The 18,984-nt window shown below is 37.3% G+C and overlaps 2 protein-coding genes across 2 annotated transcripts; both read right to left on the bottom strand.

Annotated features, from left to right (window-relative positions):
* Positions 1-1,101: 1,101 nt before the first annotated feature.
* Positions 1,102-2,799, bottom strand: LOC132062121 (uncharacterized). The gene is made up of 2 exons (XM_059454760.1): positions 2,593-2,799; positions 1,102-2,033 (listed from the first exon to the last, which is right to left on the bottom strand). The coding sequence occupies exon 2, from the start codon at positions 1,993-1,995 to the stop codon at positions 1,102-1,104; it is 894 nt and encodes a 297-aa protein (XP_059310743.1). The 5' UTR covers positions 1,996-2,033; positions 2,593-2,799.
* An 11,365-nt stretch (positions 2,800-14,164) lies between these two features.
* Positions 14,165-16,775, bottom strand: LOC132064331 (scarecrow-like protein 30). The gene has a single exon (XM_059457280.1). It carries the CDS (start codon positions 16,371-16,373, stop codon positions 14,328-14,330), a length of 2,046 nt encoding a protein of 681 aa, XP_059313263.1. The 5' UTR covers positions 16,374-16,775; the 3' UTR covers positions 14,165-14,327.
* Positions 16,776-18,984: the final 2,209 nt, after the last annotated feature.

The following is an 18,984-nucleotide window of genomic DNA, read 5'->3' on the forward strand; positions in this document are numbered from 1 at the left end:
TCTGCATCATCAACTTGCTCACCAACTTCATGTTTTCACATAAAGCAAGTAAGTTTTCGTATTTTTTCTTTACACTTTTCATACAGTAATAATATGGGTTTCACACTAGAATAGTAATTACCTGAAATAGGAGCATCATCAGGATGCCTCTTCAATTCTTCTACGTCCACTTTCTGTTTATTGCATGCTTCACCATCTACAACTTGGTCACCAACTACATGTTTCCAATAAAAAAGTGCAAGTTTTCTTATTTTTATACATTTTTCATACATTAAGATGGGTTTCAAATGTGTCAAAAAAAAAGGAAGAGAAAACTATACCTAAAATAGAAGCATTAATTCCATTCTTCAAAGTAGATGCATCTACTCCTATCGGACCAGATACTCGGTCACCTCCATCCTGCCCACCAACCGCAAAATCACTTGTTTTTTTTTCAAAGATCTACTCCTTCCGACCGGAAATTCGGTCACCTCCATCCTGCCCACCAACCGCAAAATCACCTATTTTTTCATCAAAATCAATCTCCTTGTTGCTTGTCTTTGGGTCTTCCATATTATCCTTAACACTGCCGGAACCCTGTTGTTTATTAAGATATGTACACTTAGATAGAAAATGGATAATACAAAAGACATTAACTCAAAATTATGATAAAAATAACCTTAGCTTCCTCTGTTTCAGTTTGCTTGCCAAGCATGATTTTGATATCTTTAAGTAAATTCATAATCGACTTGTCCATGTAGGTCTTCATGTCATTAAACTGTGCACCAACCTAGGAAAAACAACGAAATTATGACAACAAACCTGAGGTAATTCTATATACTACAATGAGAATAAAAAAAAAGCTTTAAAAACTATATTAAACTTGCCAACCTTTTTGTCTAATGATTGAAGATCTTTGCGGACCCGAAAGATGTAGAATAACATTAGTGAAATATTGTTAACCACATAATTAAACCATTCCATAAGAAAAATGATGAATACAATTAGTCATCAAAACACACGCTTACATTTGCAACTTCCTTTTTCAATGCTTGAAACCCAGAACCATGTACAGAGGGAGAGGGACCCGACTCTGTAGAAACCTGCGGTTCTACTACAACATCATCGACCAAAGCCTCTTGTGGAGAAAGTTGATAGTTCTCTTTTTCTCAAGAATGTTGGTAAAAAACAGCTACCAACAAAAATACATGTAGAAGCTGACCAGTTAGCATTATAATAAAAACAGTGTATGAAATGTGTATTATTAATGTATGAAAAATAGTTAGCTTGTAGTATTACCGGATTGCTGTAGGTTTTGAACATCCCCGTCTTCAAATGGTTAAAGTAGACTGTATTCGAAGTTGTTTGCCAATTAAAAATACGGGGGATGCCGTTTCCAATACGCTTTGCAACCGTAGGGTCTACCTTCGAACAACATTCATAAAACCATACTTGAATAGCCAGCGGAAAACCCCCAAACCTGTAGTAAGTTGGTTTGTTCACCAACTTGTGACTAATCGAAGACAACAGATTTTTGAAGCAAACATTGCCCCAGGGATAATTCATGTACTCTCCACTCTCAACCAAGTCAAAATGTAACTTGGTGACAAACGCTACGTTACTTTGAGTTGAGAATAAGAAAGTGCTGATAAAGTAAAGTAGTGCTATCTTAAAAACATCACCATCCTCAATCAACGATTTGTTCTCTTTAAAGTCTATAAAGAGACTAACCAACATGGTCTTCGGTACTTTAGTTTGACCATTAAAGTACCTAGTCATCAGCCTGTTGGAGGAATCAGGGTCTGAGACAAACTCGCTGTCCATGCCACATTTTAAACCAGTTATGATGGCAAATTCCCTAATGCCGAAATGGAGCAATTTCCCATTGACCTTCATGATAAACATATCATCCCTATCATGATCCGTCTCGGCATACATCAGACTTCGAAGTAGTTGTGGCTGAACCTTCAAGGTTGGCAAATCCAGAAATAACCCAAAAGGGGAATCCCTAAACATCTTCAATTGTGTGTCATTTAGGCGCGCCTTAATTTCTTCTGGGGCATTCACGTTGGTGTAAGAACACCAATGAGTCTGTTGCTTTGTATTCTGAATATAATAAATAAAAAGGAACAAGTAGTCAAATTCAATTTAATCTAAAAGGAACAAGCAACAAGTAAAATACTATCCATTCAGTTCCTTCAGATCCTTGTTTTAAATTATGTGCAGTCACCCATTTAGGAACCATCTGCAACATGGTTCCTAGGCACTGAATTTGCACCGTGAAAATAAATCACTAAAGGAAGTTTTGTAACTGTTGTTGCTGAATTTGGTCTGTAACACCAGTTTCTAGGTCATATGTTGCTGGTGCAAATGCAGTGCCTAGGACCCCATGTGAAAAATCAACTAATACCATTTTCCATACATTTTCTGTGCACCAACAACTCATAAATCAAGGCATACACATTCCATGCACATTATATACACACACAAAATGCTAAATGTTTTCAGAAAATCATACAGGCACACCCTTTTTACATACATATTTCATACACTCCTTTACATACACATGCAAATTAACCAAAAAATCAAAGACAAAGTGTTTGATTTTTATACCTTCTTTGTTGAGTTATTTTTCTTCTTCTTCTTTGATCTTTGGGCTTGCTGGACTTTCTTCTTCTTTGATGTTTCACCAATCGCAACCTTACTTTTTTTTCCTTTAGGATGCTCAGTTTCTTCTTCGAAATCAGAGTCACCAGTGACATTTTTAGACTTAGTAGTTGATGTCTCTTTCCCCTTCCTTTTGGTATCTTTCCGGAGAGTTGATTTTGGGCGGAGACAGAGGCCCAACCCGATACGCGAACATAGAGGCCCAAAAACGTGGTGAGCCCAAATTCGTTAAGTTTTGTAATTAATCTTTAAGGTTTGTAAATAAGGAAAACTACCTATATGTTTTGTAATAAAGAGTATTAAGTAGTTACCCCATGTCATTTTCCCATAAATAATCCCATGCGTTGGCCCATCTATTTCCAAACCCAAAAATTAGCCCATAAACTATATAAAATCTGTAGCAAGTTTAGTCACCACAAAAGATTTAAAAAGTCGCCACTAAAGGCCCAGGCGCTTTAAAAAAAAAAAGATTTTTGTGGCGACTTTTAGTTGCCACTAAAGGCCTGCTATAGAAAAATCAAGCTTTTTAGTGGCAATTAAAAAGTCGTCACTAAAGGTTAAACATCCCAAAACATGTATAATATGTGTATATTTAGTAAGAAATATCCCAAAAAACTCTGAGGCGATTTTTGTATATAATATGTATCATTTGTGTATAAAAATATGTATCAGTACCTATCTCTAATGTATAGAAACTGTATAAAATATGAATCACTAAGGTATGTATCATTTTTGTATATAATATGTATCATTTGTGTATACAATGTGTATTATAAAATTAAAAATTGTATCATTTTTGTATATAATATGTATCATTTTTATATAAAAAGTGTCTATATGATTTCAATATGTGTATATAAACTGTAGCAGTCTTGTATAGAAAGTGTATCATACGTATAAAAAATGTATCATAGAAACCGTATCATTGTGCTATATAATATGTATCACTATTGTATATGTAAAAAAAATATCATATCATTATTGTATAATATGTGTATAATAAATGTATAATTAACGTATAATTCATGTATAATAAATGTATGATTAATTCTAGCATATGTATATAAACTGTATCATTCTCATATATAAAGTGTATAATTAATTCCGCATATGTATAAACTGCATCATTCTTGTATATAAAGTGTATAATTAATTCCAGCATATGTATATAAACAAACTGTATCATTCTTGTATATATAATTTGATGCAAGATTAAGAACGAAAATAGAAATAAAAGGCAAGAAACAAAAGGGATAGATAATTTGACACAACTTAAGACCTAATTTAGCAACCAAAGTTATATAAAACTAAGACCTCTAAATTAAGAATAAAAGAAACACCAAATTCCTAGGAAGATCTCAAGAGATTTGAATCTCAAGCAACTTTTCCTCTCAACAATTACACAATCCAAGGCTTCACAAGCTCTCAACTCTCAAGAGTTTTACAATACCAAATATCAATATTCAAAATAGTCTAAGTCTTCCAAATAAAAGAAACTACTATTTATACTAAAGCTCAAAAGAAGACAACTACATTATTACACTTTTACCCTTAATGAAGTAAGGGCCTTGTTTGGGTGTCTTCTTTTTTGGGAAAGAACTAGAAATTGCAACTCTTCAAGTAATAGCCACATTGCAAGCATGACCATCTTCAACCCTCTTATCCAAACCATCCTCCCATGCTATCATGAACACTTGAAATCTCCGGGAAGGTTCTAGAATGTATTCAAGGACGTCCCTCCTCATGAACAATGCTTGCATAGCTTGAAGTTCCCTCACTTGGCTCCTTGTAAAAGGCCTTGATGCCACTCGAATTGTATCATTCTCCCCTTCTTGAAGAGAATTTGTCCTCAAATTTAAGGGATCATCATCTTGCACCACCATAGGAGAGAGATCACACACATTGAAGGTATTATGAACTTGGTATTCGGGTGGAAGATCAATTTTGTATGCATTATCATTGAGCCGTTCAAGTACTTCAAATGGACCATCTCCTCTAGGCATCAACTTGGTCTTTCTCTTGTTGGGAAACCTCTCTTTCCGGAAATGTACCCAAACCCAATCACCCGGTTCAAGCACAACTCGTTTGCGGCCCTTGTTTGCTCTCTTGGCCGTTTCTTGATTCTTTTTCTCAAGGTGAAGCCTCACCTTCTCATGCAACTTCTTCATGGCCTCGGCTCGTTTGTTGCCATCTAAACTCAACACAACATCTTGAGACAAAAGGGTTAGATCTAAAGGGGTTAGGGGGTTAAAACCATAAACCACTTCAAAAGGTGACATGCCAATAGTGCTATGAATGACTCTATTGTAAGCAAATTCAACCAAAGGCAATTGATCTTCCCAAGATGCTATTTTCCCTTTAACCATGGCCCTAAGCATAGAACCCAAGGTCCTATTGACAACTTCGGTTTGGCCATCGGTTTGTGGGTGACAAGAGGTAGAAAACAACAATTTAGTACCAAGTCGTCCCCACAATTCTTTCCAAAAGTGGCTAAGGAATTTGGGATCCCTATCGCTCACAATGGTTTTTGGGAATACCATGCAACTTTACCACATGTTCAACAAACAAAGATGCAACATGAGGAGCATCATCAACTTTATGACAAGCAATGAAATGAGCCATTTTAGAAAATCGATCAACCACAACAAAGATGCTATCTTTACCCCTTTTGGTTCTAGGCAAACCCAACACAAAATCCATCGAAATATCAACCCAAGGTTGTTGAGGGGTGGGAAGAGGGTATACAAACCATGGGGAAGGAGTATAGACTTGGCACCATGACACTCAATGCATTGGCCACAAATCTTAGCTACATCCCTCCGCATATGAGGCCAATAAAATTGCTCCTCAAGAATCCCCAAAGTCTTATCAATCCCAAAATGTCCCATCAATCCCCCATTGTGTGCCTCCCTCACAAATAATTCCCTCCAAGAGCTCATGGGCACACACAAACGCTTGTTTTTGAACAAGAAACCATCAAACCTAGAATAGGGAGTAGAAGACCTATCCCTAATCACCTCTCCCTTTCCCACTCTTCGCAATCTAGAAAGATTTTGGCAAAGACGGGGTCCCGGGATACAATGTCTTCAAGCTTTCAAAACCCATCAATTTGGAAGACAAGGTATTAATCAAAACATGTTTCCTTGATAGGGCATCCGCCACTACATTCTCCTTTCCCTTTTTGTATTGGATTACATAAGGGAAGGTTTCAAGGAATTCAACCCATTTAGCATGCCTTTTGTTCAACTTTCCTTGGGCCTTGAGATGTTTTAAGGACTCATGGTCGGTCCTAATCACAAACTCTTTAGGCCACAAGTAGTGTTGCCAATTACCCAAAGCTCTAATCAAAGCATACAATTCAAGATCATAGGTGGAGTAGTTCAACGTCGCACCCTTAAGCTTTTCACTAAAATAGGCAATGGGTTTTTGGTCTTGCATCAAAACGGCACCAATACCTACTTTGCTAGCATCACATTCAATTTCAAAGATTTTGTCAAAATCGGGTAATTGCAACAACGGTGCGGAGCTAAGCATTTGTTTTAGAGTTTCAAAAGCCTTTGCTTGCTCCACACCCCAAGAAAAAGGTTTATCCTTTCGGATTACCTCGGTCAAAGGAGCGGCTATGGTACTAAACCCTTTAACAAACCGCCTATAAAAACTAGCCAATCCATGAAAACTTCTAATATCACCAATGGATTTAGGAGTTGGCCAATTCTTAATAGCGTCTATTTTGGATTCATCAACCTCAACGCCCCTTGAACTCACAACAAAACCCAAGAAAACAACTTCATCAAACACAAAAAGAGCATTTAGCAACATTAGCATAAAGTTGTTCTTGTCTAAGCACTTCAAACACACATTTCAAGTGAATAACATGCTCATCCATGGTTTTACTATACACCAAAATATCATCAAAGTAAACAACCACGAATTTGCCAATAAAAGGTTTCATCACATGATTCATCAAACGCATGAAAGTACTAGGAGCGTTATTGAGACCAAAAGGCATCACTAACCATTGATATAGACCAAACTTGGTCTTGATTGCGGTTTTTCACTCATCTCGGGTCTCATTTGGATTTGATGATACCCACTCCTAAGATCTACCTTAGAGAATATGCATGAACCATTCAACTCATCAAGCATGTCATCAAGACGAGGTATGGGATGGCGATATTTTACCGTTATCTTGTTGATGGCTCGGCAATCAACACACATGCGCCATGATCCATCTTTCTTTGGCACCAAGATCACGGGCACGGCACAAGGACTCATACTTTCTCGCACAACTCCCTTTTCAAGGAGCTCATCCACTTGCCTTTGAATCTCCTTAGTGTCATCCGGGTTGGCTCTATAAGCCGGTTTGTTTGGCACCGAGACCCCGGACAAAGTCAATTTGGTGTTCAATTCCCTCAAGGGTGGTAACCCTTTTGGGAGTTCCGTTGGGAACACATCATCAAATTTCGCAAAAAGAGAAGAAATAGAACTAGGAAAAGAAGGGGTTAGTTCATTAGTGTGCAATGCATAGTCCCTATGCATGAGGAGAATCACCGGTTGACGCTCCCCCAATTCCTCCCTAATTTCCCCACAATTCGCCAAAAGAGACACCTTGGTTTTTCCTCTAAGCTCTCCTTTCTTTCCACTCACCTCTTGAGAACTACTCTCCTCTACTCCCTCTTCCCCCACATTCTTCTTTTGCAATGCACTATGACCCTTCTCCTTCAACTCCTTCATTTTGTTATAGATCTCACCCACTTGGGAGGGGGTCATGGGATTCAAGACATGTTTAACACCATTGTGGACAAGGGTGTATTGGTTAGTTCTCCCATTATGGTTGACGACCTATCATATTGCCATGGTCGGCCAAGTAGAAGATGACACGCTTGCATGGGAACAACATCACATAACACCTCATCGTGATACTTTCCAACCGTGAATTTGATGATAGCTTGCCGAGTCACCTTCAATTCACCACATTCATTGAGCCATTGAAGTTTGTAAGGGTTTTCATGGCGGGTGGTGGGAAGTTTCAAGAAATCAACAAGGGTGGTACTAGCAACATTGGCACAACTCCCACTATCAATGATCATGATGCTAGTGTTTTGGTTAATGATGCACTTGGAATGGAAGAGATTTTCCCGTTGACTTGGGTCATCCATTGCTTTGCTTATCATGGTTCTTCGCACCACATAGAGAGGTACAATAGGCTCATCATCACCTTCAACACCATCCCCTTCACTATCATGTTGTTCATTCTCATGATCGCCCTCGTCATCTCCTTCCTCACATTCTTCCTCATCCTCACTATAAGTGTCTCTCAAAATAAACGCTCTACGATTAGGGCATTCACTTGCTCTATGACCGAAGCCATGACATTTAAAGCATTGAATAGGAGTTTTTCGTACCTCCTTCTTTTGGAGCAAACTTCGGAGGTTGTTTGTCAACTTGCTTCTCAACTTGAGTATTCTTCACAAAGGGTTTCTTGGCTTCTTATATGGGACCCTTATTCTTTTGCCAATTGGAGGAGGAGGCTCCTCGTTCTTTGTTATTGTTCCATGAACTCACATAGCCCCTTGACTTATTGATTTTGTCTTCCCTGAGACCCTCCTCTATTTCAATAGCCGCTTGAAGGGTTTCTTCAATGCTCCCATAGTTGTGGAGTCTCATTTGGGAGACAATGTCTCCATTTAACCCGGCTCGAAACCGAGTCATAGCATTTAACTCATCCTCATCAAAGTCGATTCTCATCTTGACAATTTGGAACTCATCATAGTATTCTTCCACACTCTTTTTGTTTTGCCTTAAGGTATACACCTTCTTGAGTTGTTCTTGTTTGTAGCGTTCGGTGACATACTTACGCCGCATGGCATCCTTCAATTCATCCCAAGTAGGTGTGGGAGGAAGTCCAATAATTCTTCTTGCTTTCACTTGAGTTTCCCACCATGTGGAGGCGTACCCTTCGAATTGAGCAATGGCTTAAGACGCCTTTTTTCACCTCGGACATGTCATTCGTCAAGAAGATTCTATCACAATGCATCACCTAATCAAGAAACGTATCGGGATCACTACTTCCTTTGAAGGTTGGAGAGAGTACCTTGATGGAATTGAGACTCGTGTCTCGCCCTCCTCCATAACCGTGATTCCCATTGAAATCTCCATCGTCATCATAACCTTGATGGTCACGACCTTGGTACCCTTCACGAGCTTGGTACCCTCTTTGCCTACCCATGTGAGGGTTAGGACCATGCCTTCCACCATTCCCTTGATACCCTCCTTGTGCTTGCCCTCGTTGCCTCCAACCTTGGTCACCATATAGTTCGTGCTCAAGTATAGCTTCTTCTATCTCGTCGTCATTTGGTTGTTGGATGTTTGGACGGTTTTGGGGTGGCATTGGTGCATTTAGGTGTGGATCATTAGGGGGTGGATCATTTGGATGTGGGTCATTTGGAGTTTGATCTTGTGGGGGTGGATTGTTCCGTTGGCCTATGGGAATGTTGTTTGGTAGGGTGATTGTTCCATTTTGAGGAGTGTTTTGGGGAGTGTTTGGGGTGGGGGGTGAGGTTATTAGATGATGGAAGGTGCCGGGTGACAATGTAAGTGAAGTGCTTCGAGTAGCCCCACTTGTGCCTCCTTGGTATTGCACTTGGGGCGAATACGAGACCTCCCTACTACCTCCTTCAATTGCTTCAACCCTACTTCCCAAGTTTTCCATTCGACCATCCATACTACCAACCTTATCGTTCAAGGCTTGCAAGGCCCTCATTACATCAACTAGTGTAAGTTCCCCGGTGGGAACTTGTGTTTCATCCTCCGTAGCCATGGTACCTATTAAAGACACTCAACAAAACAAGCAAACACGTTAGATTAGTAAAATCAACTCACAATCGCTCAAGTATGCGCACCTTTAATTGCCTCACAAATTGCTTCCGCCAAAGATTGTGTGCTTGTTAATGTCGACTAGTCACAAGGGTTCAAATTCTACTCTTGGTCGGAATAGATTCTTGTTAGACTAAGAAAGACGGACGACTCAATTCAATATAACGGACTTGAACCAAGAAATTAACAACGAAGCAAAAATGAAGAAAAGCACGAAAGAATTGGCACGAAAGAAATGCGGACACAAGAACTAGCAAACACAAGTAGGAACAACTACTAAATGGCTACTAGTTGAGAGACACAAGAAAATTGAAATGCTAAAATCGGGAAATAAATCGAATTTCGAATTCGGGTAGGTGATAACTTGAAAACGCGGTCGGAAAGTCCCAATTGATCCAAGGTATCAATTTGAAGTAATGAAAATTTTAAAATTTCTATACTCTTTTTTTTTTTTTTTTTTTTGCTCCCTACCAAAGGAATAGGGACACAAAATCAACAATGAGAGTCAAGAAATTTTTGAGAAATGAAACTTGGATCAATGTAAATTACCTTGAGAAATACGACCTTACTTATACGGTCCGTAGAAGAGGATACGGTCCGTGGAAGTGCTCGTATAAGATGATGTCAGAAAACAGTAAGTGCTCTTTGTTGGGTCCTGAAGCACGACCAACTTATGCGGTCCGTGTAAGTGTCCGTATAAGTTGATGTCACTTTTTCCCTTGCCTTATACGACCTTACTTATACGGTCCGTGGAAGTGCTCGTATAAGATGATATCACTAAACAAGAAGTCGCCTTCGCCGATACGAGACGACCAACTTATACTTATACGGTCCGTATAAAAAGATAGTTTCTTCGATCCCGTATAATACGGTCCGTATAAAAAGATACGGTCCGTATAAGTACCCTTTTTCTGCTACAGTGATTTTCGTGTTGAAATCGACCTTCTCGAAATTTGGACCAAATTTCTTGGATCTGGTGACGTTCCTGGGCCCACTCAACCTAGTATTTACCTTTTTGGGGTAGAAAAACACTTTCCCCAAATCTTGACTTGAAAACTTTGGATTAAATACCCCTTTGGAGAGTCTTTTGAAGATCTTCAAGAATACCAACAATTTCAAATTTCCAACTACCTTCAAATCAACTTGTTTTTCCTTCAAATTTCAGATTTAGACTCTCCAAGACTTGTAGAACAAAGTCCAATAAGTTTCAAGTCCCGATTTCATCCAAATCAACAAGACCCACTTCAAGTTCTTCAAGTTTTCAAAAGCTTCAACTTAAAAATGGTGGATTCTTCAATATTGACCCGATTGACACGAAATTTGAAGATTTGAAACCCTAACATACTAAGGAACAAGAATCTAATAACAAAACAACAAAACAAACAAATTTTTTTGGGGTTTTTCTAGGATTTTCATTTTTTTTTTTTTAGCAACAAACCCTAGGCTAGATTTGATAGAACAAATCTAATCCAAGCTCTGATACCAATTGATGCAAGATTAAGAACGAAAATAGAAATTAAAGGCAAGAAACAAAAGGGATAGATAATTTGACATAACTTAAGACCTAATTTAGCAACCAAAGTTATAGAACACTAAGACCTCTAAATTAAGAACAAAAGAAACACCAAATTCCTAAGAAGACCTCAAGAGATTTGAATCCCAAGCAACCTTTCCTCTCAACAATTACACAATCCAAGGCTTCACAAGCTCTCAACTCTCAAGAGTTTTACAATACCAAATATCAATATTCAAAATAGTCTAAGTCTTCCAAATAAAAGAAACTACTATTTATACTAAAGCTCAAAAGAAGACAACTACATTATTACACTTTTACCCTTAATGAAGTAAGGGCCTTGTTTGGGTGTCTTCTTTTGGGAAAGAACTCGAAATTGCAACTCTTCAAGTAATAGCCACATTGCAAGCATGACCATCTTCAACCCTCTTATCCAAACCATCCTCCCATGCTATCATGAACACTTGAAATCTCCGGGAAGGTTCTAGAATGTATTCAAGGACGTCCCTCCTCATGAACAATGCTTGCATAGCTTGAAGTTCCCTCACTTGGCTCCTTGTAAAAGGCCTTGATGCCACTCGAATTGTATCATAATTCCAACATATGTATATAAAAATGTATCATTCTTGTATGTACACATATTATACATATTTTGGGATATTTCTTACTAAATATACACATATTATATATGTTTTGAGATATTTAACCTTTAGTGGCGACTTTTTTAATAGCCGCTAAAAAACCTGATTTTTCTGTAGCAGCCCTTTAGTTGCGACTTAGTCGCTACAAAAAGTTTTTTTTTTAAGAGTCTGGGCTGTTGGACCGGCAAGCCTTGGCATTATTTTGGGCCGACCGGCCATTTTTTGACATTAATTTAGGCCGATCGGATTCCTGGTGGAATTAAGCCCAAACCGTGGTCAAATGTGGAATTAATTTAGCTGAGTGGATACAAAGTGTCATTTCCCCTCCTCCCCCCCCCCCTCCAAAAGTTTAAATCAGTAAAGTGTGAAATTTCTTTGGATTTTCCTTTTATTTAAGTTTTGGTTCAATTCATTTTTTAGTTCATCCTAATATTTCTTTCTTGCTTTCTTTTGTTAATACCTTTTAATCTTGCCATTTAAACTATTAGTATATGATGAAAAAGTCAAACCTAATGAATATAAATAAGAAGAATTTTTATATAAGGTAATATCACAATTGATTTTAAACTCCTAAATATTAGTACTTGATATATAGTTCAAATAAGGAACAATTTAATAAGTGAATTTTTATTGATTTTAAAGTTCTAAATATTAGGTAAATAGTAAATGACAATTTTGTCTATTGTAGAGCCTTTTAATGAAGGATAAAAAGTTCAATCAACATTTCTAAGGCCCTTAGTACTTTTAATATAGTATAAATAGATTATGAGGCGTTCAGGGATTTTCTAAACGGAAAGGGGCCAAATACACCCCTACACTATCAAAAAAAGTTTAAATATACCCCTCATTATACTTTCGGTCCAAATATATCCCTCACATTATATTTTAACACAAATTTGCCCTTAATTTTGACGGAAGGACACGTTACAAGCTTATAATCCAATGACCACCCCCAATTTTAAATATCCGATTCGTTTAAAAACCCATTAGTCAAATCCATCCCCGACCCATTCCACATTTTGGAGCCGTTTGAACATGATTTGAAATCATGAGATGAAATTATGTTTGGACATGCAATTTGGATTTCTTAAGTTGTTTTTTTTTCATATGTACATAAAAATCCCGCAAGTTGTGAAAACCATCAATACTTTTTCAATTCTTATACAATCTTACCAAATGAGCAAGTCATAGTTAATAACAAAATTAATATGCTACTAGAAGACCTTTTTAAAAAATGCAACATCAATTGATCAAATTTTAGTTCAATAAAATGAAAAATTGAACATGAGTTGTAATGTAACTATTCCTTAATATAATCATCCAATATGGTTGGTAAGAGTAACTTTGTTATAAATATACTACCAACTTGTGGATTTTTAATTTTTGATATAAATCGTTAGTAAACATGATTGGTAAATATATCTACCAACTTATGGATCTTTTTTTTACAAAATATAAACTTACAAGTCAACTTTTACATTTAGAAAATTTGAAATCATGATTTGAAATCCCAAATCATGCCTTTTTGGATAATTTGAGATTAATCGCATGTACAAACGCCTGCTTTGAATCGGGTATTTAAAATGACACATCAGCTTGGACAAATCCTGCCAGGTGACTTTTGGTGTGATATGGTTATAGAAAAGTGGCTTTTCTGTTAAAAAAAGAAAAAAGAAAAGTGGCTTTACTATTACCTCTGATTTCATTTTAAGTGTCTTAGTTTGACTTGACACAAAGTTTAATGAATAAAAGAGATTTTTGAATCTTGTGATTCTAAATTAAATATGCGTGTAAAGTACTAAAATGTCCGTTGAATCTTGTGGTTAAAACTACTAGATGCACTCTTTTTGGGACAGACAAAAAAATAAAATAATTAGACAATTAAATTGGCACGAAGGGGATAGTAATTTCCAATAATTGAGTGATGATTTGAGCAATGAAGTCATAAAGGGCCCTTATGCTTATGCAATAAGTTGATATTTGACAATATATATTTGTAGATGCTATCATAAGTGAACGTATAAAGATGCTTCCAAACAGAATAGAGGTTGCAGTGCAGGAGAATCGTAGAAAGGATTTCTGCAGATCCTTTTAGAGCTAGCGGATATCACTGGAATTGATGGCAGTGAAGATCAAGTTGCTGGTAATTAATCTTTTACTACATATTTTATTACTAGCAATGATTACAAATTAAGTTCTCTTCAATTTCGCATCCTGGTAATCCCATCATGTTGTTTCTGAGAAGAATTCAGTTGCAAGATTTACAGATGGTATTAGAATAAAAAACTTATTCTAGATTATATGTTTCTAGGCATATATATGTACTATCTTGATGCAGTTGTGAAGGATACAACACTAGATCGATAGTGATCTGTGCCATCTACAGTAAACTTCCAATTCGTTTAATTAACCTGTTCGAACTTAAGCTACAAACAAGGCTTTCATGCTTCTGCACATCAAGGGAAAGAAATTTCTGAAGCATTTGAGATAGTGAAACCAAATTAATAAATTCCACAATGCTGCTACAAACAAACAAAAAAACTCACTAGAAAATTAATCAAGCAGCCATGACCTAAAGTTGGCCGTAGCTCGATCTTAGGTGAAATATAGGAAAAGCATATTAAGAAATAGCCTAATAAACTAGATCAATTTTACAGACTGCGGCGAGTAGGCTTCCAACAAGAGAGAGCGTAAATTACGCGTCCTTTCCATCCTTGTAACATCCAGTGGCCATCTTCATCAACCGAGAAGTCCTTGTGATACTCCGATCTCACTTTAGTTCTAACTATCTTCATAATCTCCTGGTCAAGTGGCACCTGTTTAAATCCAGCTCTCACGCATCTAAGTTGCCACTGCTTGTACGTTTCAGGTCTCTCGACTCTCTCTGTTCCTTCACAAGCGATCACGTTCATAGCATCTCTTGCACAAACCTCTTCCTCGAAAAGCTTCCTGTCCTCGTCCTCCCGGGGTAGTGTAGCCTCAAACATATCGAACAGTGAAGAGAAGTGAAAAAGCGCCTCCCTGAACCGCGTGACGAAAAATGGGGTGTTGAATGTCCCATTCACCACTCCGTGGATGAACATATCAGGACGGATCTTCCTGATTAAATTTAGAACAGCATCCCTAGGACTGTTTGGTACAACTGTCTCATCAGGTATGTTCCCTAGTCTAAACAAACTGTTAACCACCAGCAACTCATCCCGTTGAATCTCAAGCTCTTCAAGCGTGATGGTTTCCCACTTCTTCGCTATAGCTTTAAACACGAAAGGAACGTTAAATCGTTTGCAGTACTTCTCCAGGCGACGCCCTGTATCCTCAACCCTCTCTGCAGGTTTGAAACCAGGCTGGGGAAGTTCGATTCCAGTAATGCGAAGCTCTGGAGGTCCCCCAGGCCTCATGGATAGATGTTGAATGAGACATGGCCATTGGAAACCATATAAAATCCCAAAATCAATTATGTGTATCTTCGATCCTCCAGAAAATATAAGCTTTCGAATACGCTTGTTTGCGAAAATGTTTGACATCAACTTGAACGGGCATGCTGTGATATATGCCTTGTAAGCTTTCAAAATGTGAGCAGCTGATATCCTGCTGGATGCGAACGCTGTATACAAGGCTGTACCCGTGCCTGACAAGCGTGCTTCGAGGGCATTGGCAAGATAATGAGCCAACCTCTCCGTCCCATCACCATGGGGCGAAGAGTGTTCTCTTATCTGTATCAGCTTCTCATTAGCTGTTCTGCTATCATAGCTTGCCATAGCCTGTGCACATTGAGTCAGTAGACCCCTCAAATCCACCATTTCCTTCTTGCTAATAGTGCTGCCGTTCTTCCTACCACCTCTCGGCCTTCCAACTTTGGTTGCTCTTTTGGGTTCATTAGGCGAGCAGGAAGTGACAGTAGTACCGTTATGTTGTTCCAAATATGGATTAGTTGGACAAACCAACAAAACCTTGTCATACATTTCCAGTGGTTCAGATTCATCATGAGTAAATGTAGCCAACTGTTTGTTACTCCTCTGCTGGTCTGCACCATCATCAAATCCTCTATGGTGGTTTTTCTTTTCCCTCGAACCAGTGGGTGAATCGTCGCCGCTGCTACTACCTTGGAAGACATTAGCAACTTCTTCTTCAACTTGGTCATTGCCAAATAAATGGTTGTTGAAGAAAGAGTCAGGATTAAAGACACCAGACAAACTCTCCACCGAAACAGGGGATTCAAAATTAAGATTCCATTGAGGACACTCAATAGAATCAGATGAAGTGTTGCTGAGAAGACTAGAGGAATTCTGTTGATTGATGATGGCAGGTTGGGTGGATTTGTTGTTTTCAGATCCATGAAGGACATCAGAGAAGTATTTCTCAGCAGCTTGGAGAGCCATACAATCATGGAGCATACAGGGCTTATTCTCCAAATCATCCTCTTCCATAAGCATCTGACTTATGTATTTATGCATTGCATCATAATGTTCCCCTTCTCCTTCCCCTTCCCCTTCCACTTGAGGAGAAGAATTTCCCTCTCCAACAACATGATTAGAATGGACATGAGGGTAATCTTCATCAAAGCTAGGACCTTTGAATATTGTACTCCCATTTTGTACAACATCTTTTCTTGGATCCACTGGAATATTGGTCGAAGGGTGCCTAAAAATGAAAGCATCTGGAGAAGGAAAAAACTGTTCTTGGAATAGGGCTTCCATGGGAACTGGATTGAAGTATTTGATCTACTGAACTCTGAGACGTTTGATTAAAGAAAGAATCAAAGCAATCCCAGAAAATTTAATCAAATAGGAATATTGGAATGCTACTGCAAGGAATTGAACTAGGTACCTCCTAAAGGAGGTATATAGAAAATCTTTTTAGTGGTGCTGATAAAGTAGAAGAAGAAGATGGAAGAATTGAGCTTGGAACCAAAGAAATGGCGTGTCTCTTTAATATATACTACCATAATAAGAAGAACCCAGAAGAAAGAAAGAAGGGCTACGTTCCTAATTGAATATTCAATCAAGAAATAGCAACTTCCAGGAAGGAGATGTTGATGATGATGAACCCAACCACTTGTGTCGTGACCGGCTAACGTGAGTAGCCTAGCAAGTTATCCGGTTTTCTTTAGTCTCTATGATTAGTACTAATTTATTAGTATTGGTTTCTTTGCTCTTTGTTTCAAGTATCTTTTTGTTCTTACATTTGTTATATAGTCTCCTTTTTCAAGTTATGTGGCACTATAATATAAATCCGTTTAAAAAGGAATGAGCTTTAAATTTGAATATATAAGTAAATTTTTATTTTACTTTAATGAGATGTTTTTATAGTTAAATAAATATTATAAAAAAGGTTTAACATAGCAAGTTTCAAAAAGTTTATAACTACACAATTATTTTGACTTGTTTATGACCCTAGGTTTCAAAAGTCTTAGTTTCAATTTATGTGAACTTATTTCTTTTTTAGTGTTCTTCAAAGAGAATTACTCCTATTGAAATTTAGAAGCCTTGTTCGAATAAGCCAATTCATTTGGAACCCTTAAGATCCACTCTTTTTTCTATTCAAAGATCAGCCTCCTGACTCTGTATTTTCACGTTGAGAATTAATTGCAGATGAAGAGATGTCAAATAAATTATTTATTCAAAAGTTCATTTTAAACCTAATGAAAAGCTCATCGCCATACAAATATCATGTCATGGTATATTTAAAATCATAAATTTTTAAAAGTTTTATAATCAATTAAATATTATAGCTTTTTTAAAAGCATAAATACAACAGTTTTTTTTTTAGTCTTTTTGAAATTCACTGCTCAATCAAATATGTTTATATAAACTGAAACGAAAATATCCGAGTATATATTTTTCGTAATTTCTGTGTCTATTCAAATTTATTACATAAATTATAACGATGGGAATATTATATTGCATCTTTTGAATGAGTGGTGGGGGTAACTGACGAGGGAACAATTTGACATTATCCGACTAGGGGTGAAGAATCAAGACTGTGATGACCTCCTCCACTGTTGTATCTACTGGGAAATATGTCACTCTCCTTGTCTCGACTTTTGACTAATCTAGACTTTTGACTAATATTCCTACATGACTATTCTCCAATTTGACTCTCACCTTTTCCCTTTTTATAACTTATCTTACGGAGGAAGTTTAAACAGCTCATCTTTTGTTCATTGCATTTGATTAAGTTTTTAGTCATATGATTTTCTTTCTTTATATTTACTCCAATATTAAATTAGAATCCGATACCTAATCAAGGAAATGGTCTGCAATTAATATCAATCTTTATAAAGATCTTGAAAGAACAAATTTTATTTTCTGTAACCAATTGAAATTCAAAAATTAAAAGAAATATCTACTTGCAATGATTTAGAATGACTACGTTCTTAATTACTATGAATATCATTAATCAATTCCAAATTCCTAATGAATAACATCATAATTTGATATTTGGTCAATATTCTGTTTTTATGTTTCCACTAATTTCGTGCTTAGGGGAGGATGTTACATGGGCCTCTGGTCGAACTTCCAATTGACCCGGACACATAAATAATCTAGCGCATCTTTAATAGTTATCGTGGATTGACTCAGACTTATAGATGTTTCTTCTTATACAATTGTTTTTCAGAAACTTTACCAAATATCCATGGTAAAGAAAAAAAAAACACAGGTAAGAATTACAAGAAATTAATACAGTAACTAAACTAGTACTGACTGAGCGAGCCACTCGTTTATGGAAGAAATAAATTGGTTGGGCATGAGGGTAAAAACAAGAAAATTAAGGGAGCTAGGTGTTAACCTGGACCGGAAGCTGCCGGTGAAAGTCCAAAACGTAAGCCCCAAGTTCCTGGCGGCATTGACTGGTAGCGGGCCCCACTTGTTCAAGGTGATTTAATATTAAGAGATCTCTCCCCATGTTATTTTATTGTCGCGTTATCGTCATTTTGTTACGAATTAGCGTCAGGCCTTGCGGAAGCATTTTGCTTCTCCTAATTAAAAGAGTTTAAGGACAAAGATTAGAGAAGGGGTGGTGTAGTAAATTTTTTTTTTTTTTAAATCTTTAATCGGAGATTTTGGACTCGAAGTCGATTACTAAAATCGCCTTTAATAAAGAATGTTTTACTGGAAAGTGAGACTTTCCAGCTCAGGTCTTAAGTTAATGGTACTTCAAAATGTATATCGGACAAACAAGTGAGGAAAACGAAAAGGTGAAGAACCATTTTGGTTCTCCTAACTAAAATGTAGAACTCCTAATATTTGTGGTATAGTAAACAGGGGCAGATCTACTAAGGGCCGTGGGAGTGCCACATCACCCGCA

Source organism: Lycium ferocissimum, chromosome 7 (genome assembly GCF_029784015.1).
Source record: "Lycium ferocissimum isolate CSIRO_LF1 chromosome 7, AGI_CSIRO_Lferr_CH_V1, whole genome shotgun sequence".
Taxonomy (NCBI): domain Eukaryota; kingdom Viridiplantae; phylum Streptophyta; class Magnoliopsida; order Solanales; family Solanaceae; genus Lycium; species Lycium ferocissimum.

Excerpts from the sequence above, each read along its gene's own strand:
- LOC132064331 (XM_059457280.1), bottom strand. The coding sequence starts at position 16,373 with ATGGAAGCCCTATTCCAAGAACAGTTTTTTCCTTCTCCAGATGCTTTC.
- LOC132062121 (XM_059454760.1), bottom strand. The coding sequence starts at position 1,995 with ATGTTTAGGGATTCCCCTTTTGGGTTATTTCTGGATTTGCCAACCTTG.